Source organism: Rhinatrema bivittatum, chromosome 1 (genome assembly GCF_901001135.1).
Source record: "Rhinatrema bivittatum chromosome 1, aRhiBiv1.1, whole genome shotgun sequence".
Classification (NCBI taxonomy): Eukaryota; Metazoa; Chordata; class Amphibia; order Gymnophiona; family Rhinatrematidae; genus Rhinatrema; species Rhinatrema bivittatum.
In genome coordinates this window covers 609835012-609847289 of record NC_042615.1, presented here as the reverse complement: position 1 = coordinate 609847289, position 12278 = coordinate 609835012, and the positions used below count along the sequence as shown (strand labels likewise).

The 12278-nt window shown below is 40.2% G+C and overlaps 1 protein-coding gene across 3 annotated transcripts in view; it reads left to right on the top strand.

Moving 5' to 3' along the window:
* The window catches only part of DMXL1 (Dmx like 1), a 692618-nt gene that overhangs the window by 353074 nt on the left and 327266 nt on the right, over nucleotides 1–12278 (top strand). For all 3 annotated transcript variants that reach the window (XM_029570948.1, XM_029570967.1, XM_029570958.1), the window contains exon 18: nucleotides 932–2629. In XM_029570948.1, the coding sequence (XP_029426808.1) occupies nucleotides 932–2629 (1698 nt within the window). The remainder of the gene's footprint in view (nucleotides 1–931; nucleotides 2630–12278) is intronic.

Genomic DNA, 12278 nt, shown 5'->3' with positions numbered 1-12278 from the left:
CCACATCCATTCCCTGTTTCTCACACACAATCACTCCATAGCCTTTTTTTCCTTATCTCCCATCCTCAGGTTCACAAAATTGCATCCACCCTCATCACCTCTTTTTTTTTTTTTTTCTTATATGCCCCTCCCTCAATCTCCAGCTCCTTGGCTGTTTTTAGTCCCTCTCCCCCCACCCCAATGCTGATTACTGTGAGGAGGAGGAGGCGACAGCACACTTGGCTGTATGCTGCTCCTCTGCCAGCTGGGCCTGATGTTACCTTCATCCACGGGACACTGTACAGCACTGTGGTTAAAATCGGCAAGCAAACCCAACTGGCAGAGGAGGAAAGACATTAGGCCTGATGCTACTCTCTTCCTGCCACATGAAGAAAACACACAGGGATTGGACTCGGACGTGATCTTTGTAGTCACACTAGGAAGAAAGCCTCTGTGTTGGACCCAAAAGAGGTATGGTGATGGCCAAACAGGACCCGGCTCCCTGGTCTCCCTTGGCAATTCTGCAGGGACTGCATATTCTGCAGGAAGAAGCAGATTTTGCCACCCTTCCCATGGCCACAGAATCGCTGTGAGACCAGGGGCCATCATTATAATATCATAGCCTGGTGGCTTTTTATAAAGCTTGTTAGTTTTATCATTTATGCAAAATGTAACTTCTCTTTCCCCCTCTTTCTTTTCTTTACCATTTGTGTGTTTTATTCCTTCCATTTCTCTCTCCTTTGGGTCAACAAGAGAATCTGAGAAACTTAACATAGTCTGTTAAAAAACAAAAAAACCCAAACCTTGATTCCTCCTGATAGTTCAGTTGCAGTGACTACAATTTCATTTTATAAATGGACTTATGAGAAGGATTTATTTGCCAGACAAATGACTTTCTACATAAGAGTGTATCTAAAGACAATTAATGTTGTGTTTTTGGTTTGCATTGCAGGACACTTGAGCTCATCTTGCATTTATCCATTATGTCATGCTCCTTATCTTCTGGCAACTTCATGTTCAGATGGGAAAGTAAGATTTTGGAGATGTAGAGTGATCACAGAGTCGGATGTTTCTTCTTCGTGTGAACCCGCTAGCAATATTACATATGTATGGGAAGAATGGCCTTTACTTATCGAGGATGGCCTACAGAAAGGTAGTGCTGTGAGTGTACCAGGCAGGCCTGTAGAAGTAAGTTGTGCACACAGTACGCGTCTGGCTGTAGCATTCAAGCAGGCTACATCTAACAGCAATCGCTCTTCTCAAGACTTTATGATGCATGTAAGTATTTTTGAATGTGAATCTACGGGAGGTTCCTGTTGGAATCTGGAACAAACTATTCATTTAGATGAACTGAACTCAATTCTGGACTCTGGAATTAGTATTGACAGCAATTTGGTGGCATACAACAAACATGATGCTTGCCTGTCCAGTAGCAAGCACATTATGCCTAGCACAAAGCACTTAGTTCATTTGGACTGGATGTCTAGGGAAGATGGTTCACATATCTTAACTGTAGGAATTGGATCGAAACTTCTAATGTACGGCCAGCTTGCAGGAAAAGTGCAAGATCAGGCTGCTAAAGAGGTTTTCATGTTACCAGTCTGGGAGAATGCCAAGCGCTCATCTCAATGTAGGTTTGTCCTGCTGCGATGTGTGGAATTGGTTTCTTCAGTAGAAGGATCACATCCATTGCCAGTTTCTTTGTCATGGGTGCGTGATGGCATCCTTGTGGTTGGGATGGATTGTGAAATGCATGTCTATTCTCAGTGGCAGCCTTCTTCCAGACAAGAATCAATTACTACAGACTCATACAATGGAAGCACTCCTTCTGTAACAAATTTAATGAAACAAAGTCATTCTGTTGGTTCTGGCATACAGCCACCCAAGAAAACTTTAACCAGGTCGATGACAAGTTTGGCTCAAAAGCTGATGGGAAAGAAAACTGCTTTTGATCTTCCTGTGGAAATGGAAGATTTTGGTCTCTTTGAAGCAGCTCATGCATTGTTCCCAACTTTACCTCAGTATCATCCTTTGCAGCTGTTGGAGCTCATGGACTTGGGTAAAGTCCGCAGAGCAAAAGCTATTTTGGCCCACTTGGTTAAATGCATTGCTGGAGAAGTTGTAAGTGTCAGTGACTTTGAACCAAATCATGAGCGTCGGCTTCGATCTCTAACCATCAGCGCCAGTGGAAGCACTGCTAGAGACCCTAAGACCTTTAACAAAATAGAGAATACAGATTATACAGAAATAGATTCTGTCCCCCCACTCCCTTTATATGCACTTCTTGCTGCTGATGAAGATACTTCATGTGCTGCTGTGGAGAAGCCCAGCAGTCATGCTAAGTCATCCAAACAAAATGACAAAAGTATAAATGAGGAAGATTATGATGAACTTTTCCAGATTCCAACCCTAAGCACTGATGAACTCAATATAGAAGTTGATGAAGAAAATAGAAAACCTCAGGTTATTGATCTGTCTCAATATAGTCCAACTTATTTTGGCCCTGAACACTCTCAGGTTCTTTCTAGTCATTTGCTTCATTCTAGCTTACCTGGCCTCACTCGAATGGAACAGATGTCTTTAATGGCTTTAGCAGACACAATTGCTACTACCAGTACTGATATTGGAGAAAGCAGAGACAGAAACCAGGGTAAGGTATCCAAGTTTGGCCAGTTTTTTATACAGTGTTTTTGAAAAACAAATTTGAATTATCTTAATGTCTTTACTTAAATATAGATTTGTTTAAATGTTAGAATTGCTTTATTAAAAAAAACCCAAAATGTATTACATACTTTAATAGTGCCAAACTAGTTTTTTGTGCTAAAAAAAATGAATTATTGTAACCATAATTTCTTAGTACATTTTAAAATTTATTTTTATCCTGTTTTTCCTTCAAAAATTCTCATTAAATGCTATTATACTGTTCCTAAAAAGTATATTCTTTTGAACATGATGTAAGTATATCTGATCTAAAATGGCCACATATCCTAATTTATTTTTTCATTAGTTATGTTTAAATAATGGATAAGGAAGATCAAATATTCTGTCCAGATTTCAACCTCTTATAACAATTTTGCAAATAGTTTTCTTATTGAGTTAATTGTAGATAACCCACTAGTGTATGTCATTTTAAATTTAAAGTTACCGTTTTTCGTTTAGAATAGTATTTCAGTTCTTAATTCTCATGAACAAGTAGGATGAACAGTCACACTGATCATCTTAAATAGAATGGAAAATCCTGGAAAGACATTTTCAGGCATGCTCATGATTTTCAGTGACCAAAAAAAAGATTAAAGATCTAAGCATGTATCCTGGAGGAAAGTTGGACTAGGAGAGATGTGATAGATTTAAATACCTCCAAGGTTTCTTTGCAGAGGACAAGGACACTTTCAAAAGGAAGGAGGCTCTAGAAAGAGCACTCATGAGATGAGGGTGAAAGGGAGTAGATCTGATATTAATAAATAGAAATATTTCTTTACAGAGAGTAGTGGATGCATGGAACTGCTTCCCCAAGGAGATGGTGGAGACAAGGACAATATCTGAATTCAAGAAAGCATGGGATAAACATAGAGGATCTCCGAGGGGAGTGGCAGAGATTACAAACCTTAATAGGTGGTGTAGGTTATCAGACTAGATGGGATGTAATGTATTATTTTTTTTTTATCTGTTGTCAAGTTTCTATGTCAATTGCAGGATATGTGTCTGGGAGTTAGGGAGTAAAGAATATATTAAAAAAAACATATATTGATGCTGTCTGTGACAAGTAAAAATTGGATGGTATGGGTGAGAGGCCCAGCAAGGCAAGTATGTCTGATGTTTGTTTTATTTTAAAACACTTATATTCTGCACTATTCAGTGTTCTAGGCAGCTTACAAGAACAATCATAAAAACATATTAGTAATTATAGTTAAAAAATTTATACATGAAGAGGTGTTTAAAATCATGAGAGGTCTAGAACGGGTAGATGTGAATCAGTTATTTACTATTTCGGATAATAGAAAGACTAGGGGGCACTCCATGAAGTTAGCATGTGGCACATTTAAAACTAATCGGAGAAAGTTCTTTTTTTACTCAACGCACAATTAAACTCTGGAATTTGTTGCCAGATGATGTGGTTAGTGCAGTTAGTATAAGTGTGTTTAAAAAAAGGATTGGATAAGTTCTTGGAGGAGAAGTCCATTACCTGCTATTAATTAAGTTGACTTAGAAAATAGCCACTACTATTACTAGCAACGATAACATGGGAATAGACTTAGTTTTTGGGTAGTTGCCAGGTTCTTATGGCCTGGATTGGCCACTGTTGGAAACAGGATGCTGGGCTTGATGGACCCTTGGTCTGACCCAGTATGGCATGTTATGTCCAGCCTTGACTCGAGGGTTGATACCATCCGAGACTTAAGCTTCTGTTTTAATTTCTGAGTTTGGGTCCTGGGATCCTGCCTACAGATCTGATGAATCATATTTTAAAGATTATTTTCCTGACTTGGCCCTTGGATCTTTCTCCTCCACAGGCAATGAATTGTAACCAACTCAGGTACTAACCAGACTACATTTACTTTAATTTAACCTTAAATTCAGTAGAAATTCATCTTGCATAATTCTACCTTGAATTTATTAGAGGTGCACGCCTACTAATTTATTCCATTAGTACATGCCATACTGGGTCAGACCAAGGGTCCATCAAGCCCAGCATCCGGTTTCCAACAGTGGCCAATCCAGGCCATAAGAACCTGGCAAGTACCCGAAAACTAAGTATCTCATGCTACTGATGCTAGTAATAGCAATGGCTATTTTCTAAATCAACTTGATAGCAGGCAATGGACTTCTCCAAGAAATTATCCAAAACCTTTTTTAAACCCAGCTACATTAACTGCACTAACCACATCCCCTGGCAACACATTCCAGAGTTTAATAGTGCGTTGAGTGAAAAAGAACTTTCTCCCATTAGTTTTAAATGTGCCACATGCTAACTTCATGGAGTGCCCCCTAGTCCTTCTAGGGGGCACTCCTGAAAGAGTAAATAACAGCTTCACATTTACCCATTCTAGACCTCTCATGATTTTAAACACCTCTAACATATGCCCCCTCAGCCGTCTCTTCTCCAAGCTGAAAAGTCCTATCCTCTTTAGTCTTTCCTCATAGGGGAACTGTTCCATCCTCTTTATCATATTGGTCGCCCTTCTCTGTACCTTCTCCATCGCAACTATATCTTTTTTTGAGATGCTGCGACCAGAATTGTACACATTCTTCAAGGTGAGGTCTCACCATGGAGCGATACAGAGGCATTATGACATTTTCCGTTTTATTAACCGTTCCCTTTCTAATAATTCCCAACACTCTGTTTGCTTTTTTGACCTCTGCAGCACACTGAACCGAAGATTTCAATGTATTATCCACTATGACGCCTAGATCTCTTTCTTGGGTGGTAGCTCCTAATATGGAACCTAACATCGTGTAACTATAGCATGGGTTATTTTTCCCTATATGCATCACCTTGCACTTATTCACATAAAATGTCATCTGCCATTTGGATACCCAATTTTCCAGTCTCACAAGGTCTTCCTGCAATTTATCACAATCCTCTTGTGATTTAATTACTCTGAATAATTTTATATCATCTGCAAATTTGATTACCTCACTCATTGTATTGCTTTCCAGATCATTTATAAATATATTGAAAAGCACGGATCCCAGTACAGATCCCTGAGGCACTCCACTGCCCACTCCCCTCCACTGAGAAAATTGTCCTTTTAATCCTACTCTGTTTCCTGTCTTTTAACCAGTTTGCAATCCATGAAAGGACATCGCCATTTTTCCCATGACATTTAACTTTTCCTAGAAGCCTCTCATGAGGAACTTTGTCAAATGCCTTCTGAAAATCCAAATACACTACATCTACCAGTTCACCTTTATCTACATGTTTATTAACTCCTTCAAAAAAAAAAGTGAAGCAGAATTGTAAGGCAAGACTTGCCTTGGATAAAGCAATGCTGACTCTTGCCATTAAACCATGTCTTTTTATATGTTCTGTGATTTTGATATTTAGAACACTTTCCACTATTCTTTCTGTCACTGAAGTTTCCTGGATTGCTCCTGGAGCCCTTTTTAAACATTGGGGTTACATTAGCCACCCTCCAGTCTTCAGGTACAATGGATGATTTTAATGATAGGTTACAAATTTTTACTAATAGATCTGAGATTTCATTTTTGAGTTCCTTCAGAACCCTGGGGTGTATACCATCCGGTCCAGGTGATTTACTACTCTTCAGTTTGTCAATCAGGCCTACCACATCTTCTAGGTTCACCGTGATTTGGTTCTGTCCATCTGAATCATTACCCATGAAAACCTTCTCCGGAACGGGTATCTCCCCAACATCCTCTTCAGTAAACACCGAAGCAAAGAAATAGTTTAATCTTTCCATGATGGCCTTATCTTCTCTACGTGCTCCTTTAACCCCTCGATTATCTAATGGTCCAACTGGCTCCCTCGCAGGCTTTCTGCTTTGGATATATTTAAAATTACAAATGAACAATCCCAATATTAGAGGAACTTATTACTCAAATATTGAAAAAATCATAAATTCTTGCTCTGGGAAATTGTATCAGAAAATTCACGTGCCTTACAGTCATCTGGCTCTTGCCCACATAGGGCTGCAACCAGTTTCGTGTATGTAGCACTCTCAATTACCTAATTTACTTTTTCCCATCCATTTCATTTATTTACCAAACATTTTTTCTTTTAAAATTTATTCCACCTCTCACTCGTGTTTCCCTAAATTTAAAATCACATCAGCACATCTCCTTAATGTTACTTCCCAATATTATACTATTCACTTTCACTTTTGTGCTTGCTGTTTTTGTCACTGCTGTATTATTTCAAATCTCCGATGCCTTTTACTATGAACATGCGCTATATTGATTTTATGCTTTAATTGCAGTGCTGTCTCCCGCTGCTGCATATACGTTGTTCAAGCTCCCAACATCGATGTTTTGGCGGTTATGCCCGCCTTCTATCACATAAGGCATAACAAAACTTACTCATTCTTACAAAGCAACATTTTAACTACTTTTATAACACTTATAAAGCCACCAAACAATCAGTCTGACTTACTTTCAGCTTCTTGGCCGCACCCGGCTCCTTCCCACAACACACCGAATCACAAATGGCGTTTTTCACGCTCAATCCCACCCCTCCAGAGTCACGTCTTTTAAACACCTCGTTTTCTCTAACTGACCACCAATCAACTTCCTGCCCGGTACACCGACCAGTCGACTTCTTTGTTAATTCCATCAGGCTGAACCGTTCCCAATTTAAAGATCCATTTTTGTTCTTTCTGTAAAAACTTCAAATCCACATTCCCTCCTCGTTGATCTTTTTTTACAACTTCTAAGACCGTGCATTTAACTTCTAAGACTGTACATTCCGTACAGGGGTGCACCCCTGTACGGACAAGGGACATATGTTTGAAGAGCTTAAATGCACAGAATGATATGGCATACAATACCCAGATATTGGATAATCTCACATAGACTATTGTATGTAGACATCAGGGTAGTGTTCTAGGGTGTATTTTTGTGTGCTCTCAAAAGGGTATCTGCAGCTTTTCTGTGGGTGTGAGTGTAAATGAAGAAGAAATCTCATCTGTGCCCATAGTTATATTCCCATTTTGGGACAATGCTACTTATATAGTCATAAGATTTTGGAATGTCCCTCAACTGGCTTGTTCCCATTGTGATCTATTTTACTTATTACTGATTTCGTCTTTTCTTTTTGTTCTTTGTTTTATGACAGGTGTTGATTATAGATCTAAGTGGTTCTATTCAAAATCTGGCCATGCCCTGGTTTTATGGACTTGTAGTTCATATGTCATTAATCTTGCATTTTTACTTGCAGCACTTCCAGAGATCAGTTCTGTTTTAACAATTGCTGTAGGGAAAGGTTGCAAGGTTACAAAATAGGTCTCCCCCTTTGAAGATGCCTCCTTTTATAGTTTTGGTTTTTTTTGGGAAGAATGGCTGACATTCCTTTTAACTTATAAGCCAAAGGTGAGTTTAAGGTACTGCTTCAGGTGTCCTAAAGCAGCTTGATGCTTCTAAAGTTTTTTTTGGCGGTGGCTATGCTCATCTACTAACTTCAGGATATATGGAAAGGACTGTAGGGGAACCCACGTATTAGTACTTGTAGGAAAGAAGGCAGATGCAAAATACGCCCTGACATCTGAGGCATTAACAGTCCAGTGCCATACCAATCTGTAGTTGTTGAATCTGCCCTGAAAAGAGCCAAGTCAGTTTAATTCTTCAGTGCCCCTAAGTTGCAATTCTCAGACATTCAAATATTATAGGATAAAGTGCTTTCAGAAGACTCTGCTTAATTCCCTCGCGCGCACCGCTACTGCTCCTCCCAGTACCATTTTTTTTTTCAGGCATGCTCCGCTCTGACCGATGTGCTCGCCCGCGCATGCGCGGTAGAGCTGCTCTCTACTGCGCATTTGCGGCACGTCGGTCAGGGCTCTTTTATCTAGTAGATGTGTGAATGACAGTCATGATTATCTTTTAATGTCTTATTCAGCCATAAATATTCAGAGTGAATAATTATCCAGTCTGAGTTCTTTCACTCTTCAAGGTTGTTTTTTTCTGTTTAGCGAGGTTTTATGTCATTGGCCCCCTCATAACTTCAGATATCTAAGTATTTATATTAAAACATTTTAACAATTATTCCTTTTCCACGCAGACAATTTTAAAATTCTGTGCACAAAAATTAAAAATTCTGACATTCTGCCTAATTTATATTGGTCAAAATAACACACTGTATATCAATCTTTGGGTGATGAATTGAAAATGTAATACAGAAAAGTTATTACTCAAAGATGCAGAGTTTTAAATATTTTGAAAGGAATTCTTAGTCCCGCTTTCACGCCGGCTTCCTCTCTTTTGCACGCACATACTTCTTCTCATAGGCTACCTCTGTCCATCACTCACACAGGCTCCCTCGCTCACACACAGAATTCCTCTCATCCAACCTCACTTGTGCACAGACACTCAATCTCTTACTCGCATACATACTCCCTAACACAGGCTCCCTCTCTCTCTCTCATATACACACTTTCTCTCTCACATATGCTCACAGGTCTCTCAAGGATATTCTTCATATCCTCAAAGGCAAGGACACCCCATCCCTACTACATAGGCATGATGGATCCTCAATCCCCAGTCTGCAGTGGTCTAAAAACTGCCATTTTTCTACATATCTTTGAATTCCCATATGATAATCTCTTCAGAAAAATTAGTGGGTTGCTCTTCTTCCAAGGCTCGCCCTTAGCTCCTCCTCTAGCTCTGTCATTCTGCTGCAGGCAGGATTGGCTCTGCCTGCAGCTATCCCAGGCCTCTCTTCTCTCTCCCTCCAAGCTTAATCTTTGGCCATGAGTGGGATGGGCTCCACTTGCAGCCTGCTGGGCTCCTCCAATCCTTGGCTGCAAGCGGGATGTGCACCACTCATTGCCTGCCAGGTCTTGCTCCATATTCTATGCATAATACTAAAACTCTGTGGAGGAGGGGAATTCCTTACAAATTTTGCACTGCATAGCTGTGCAGAATTCCCCCAGGAGTACACTGTTCTTTGTGCAACCCTAAACTTGGGAGTCCCCCCGCTTTTTGATTTATCCTTGTCCAGGTTGTCCACGGAGAAAGCAAAGCTGCTTACCTGTAACAGGTATTTTCCATAGACAGTTGGACAAATCAGTTAGATACTCCTACTCTGTCCCTTAAGAGTTGGCAGTTAGTGTGTAAAAGACTGAAGAAACTTGTATAGCAGTGGCTGCATAGGAACACCTGCTTGTGCTCAAATGTTTTTGCTCTTTCTGTGCTCTGAGAGCATGTTCCATGTTGATGCTGTCATGTGTCACGTGTATAGCTTATTGTCCTGTCTACGGTGAATACTTGTTACAGGTAAACAACTTTGCTTTATGTAACATAGTAACACAGTAATGACAGCAGAAAAAGTCCAAATAATCCATCCAGTTTGCCATTCAAGTTTTTTATGGTAGTAACTGCCGCACCATCCAGGATACCCCAAGCCTTATGTTAAGAGTAGTAATGTTAATAATCAAAACTAAGCAACTGTCAAACCACAGCAAAATTACTGCTAGCAACATTTTTACAGGATAAGCAGCCTTCTGATAATTCATACAATGCTGCTACTTGAATGTGCTTTGCTTTCGGACTTGGCCATTGAAATAGTCCTGTGCTTCTTGCCTAATATCTGCATATCAGTACCATGGACAGTAAAAGTCAGAGCCCAGCATTGACCATCGTCTAAATCCAATTCCCCCCACCACTGTTAAATCAGAAAGCGATGCTGCAGTTGCGTCAAAATCATGTAAGCTTCTTAAGCTAATTGGTTAATGGTAGTAATCCCCATGGTTTCTGTTGGAAGTAATAGCTGCCACTCCATGCTAGTTACCCTCCATGTACCCTTTTCTTAATTTCCAACTCTAGCCTTTAAGGATCCTCTGAGTTTCACATGCCTTTTTGAATTCATTTACTGTTTGCATCTTCACCACTTCTTCTGGAAGGGCATTCCAGTCATCCAATACCCTCTCCATGAAGAAATATTTCCTGACATTGGTTCTGAGTTGCCCACCTGGAACTGTCATATCGTGACCCCTAGTTCTACTGTTTACTTTCCAACAGATAAGGTTTGATGAATATGCAACATTAAAACCTTTCAGGTATCTGAAGGTTTGTATCACATCTCCTCTGCACCTTCTCTTCTAGGGTATACATATTCAGATCCTTCAGCCTCTTTTCACAAGTCTTCTGATGATGAGACACCATTTTGGTCACCCTTCTCTGGACCCGCCTCTATCCTGTCTCTCTCCTTTTTGAGATACAGACTACAGAACTGAACACAGTACCCTAGGTGAGGTCTCACCAAAGACCTATACAAGGACATTATCCTTTTCTTACTGATCAATCCTCTCTCTATGCAGCCCAGCATTTTTCAGGCTTTAGCTGTTTGCCTTGTAACATTGCTTTGCCACCTTCATATTGCCAGATACTATCACCCTAAGGTCCCTCTCCCAGTCTGGGCACATTAGTCTTTCCTCCTCCCTCCCCCCCCCCCCCCCCCCAAATCACATACAGCTCTTTTGGATTACTGCACCCCAGATGCATGACTGCACTTTGTGACATTGAATCCTAGCTGCCAAGTCTTTGACCATTCTTCAGGCTTTCTTATGGAGATATGCCACAGGAGTCATATGAACTGTCAAAGCCATAAGGTTCAACATGCTTTGGAATTTGTTTTGGAGGATGTGGTCACAGCAACAAACAATAGCAGGGATTTTAAAAAGTTTGACAAATTCCTGAAGGAAAAGCCTATATACAGTTCTTAACAAGATGAGACTGGGAAACCCAGTACTACTTGTTGGGAGTGAGCAACAAGAAATTAGGTCTACTTTTTGCTATGGGCCACTTTTGAGAGACAGGTTATTGGGCTTGATGGACCTTGGTCTGACCTGGCATGACACTTATGCCCAGGCAGGTCTGACATTAGACAAGCATGTCAGTGCTTATAACGTTACAGCCATGGCTGTATCGTAGTCCATCTATGCCTAGCCTCCATTAAAGAGATTTGAAAGGCTATGTTCCCTGTACGTACCCGGATCAGTCCAGACCATGGGTTGAGCCTCCTTTCCAGCAGGTGGAGATAGACCAAAACTAAGGCTTCTTTCAGAGATGGAATCCCCCTAGGCCCTATTTTATTCTGGGTTATCTTCTTAAAATCAAATATAATCAAAACAGAAAATGGGTTTTGCCCAACAAAAATTTGTTCTCCACCTATTGATCTCATTGTGTTTTTTTCTTTGTTGTTTTTCTTTTCGTAAAGCAAGCCTTAGGATGCACTCAGGTTTTGCTATTTATTCTGCTTGTTCTCTGAATAAGTTAAGTTGCTTACCTGTAACAGATGTTCTCTGAGGACAGCAGAATAAATAGTCACACATATACTCTCCCATTTCCCCATTTGGAGTGGTATTCTTAGCATTAGTGTAAGACTGAAAGGGCTCCACTGTGTGCAGAATGCACAGGAAATCCCATACATGCTTGGTAAAACCTTTCCAGGCTTTTCCATATTTTTTTATGAGATGATCTATGCCAGTACTGTCAGATGTCACCTATATATATAATCCTGTTATTGACAGAGAGCATACTTTACAGGTAAGCCCCTTAGCTATATGAAAAGCTGATTAACCCCCTGTGGCCTCATTTGGTATATAGCAACTGAGTATTAGATTTTCTTA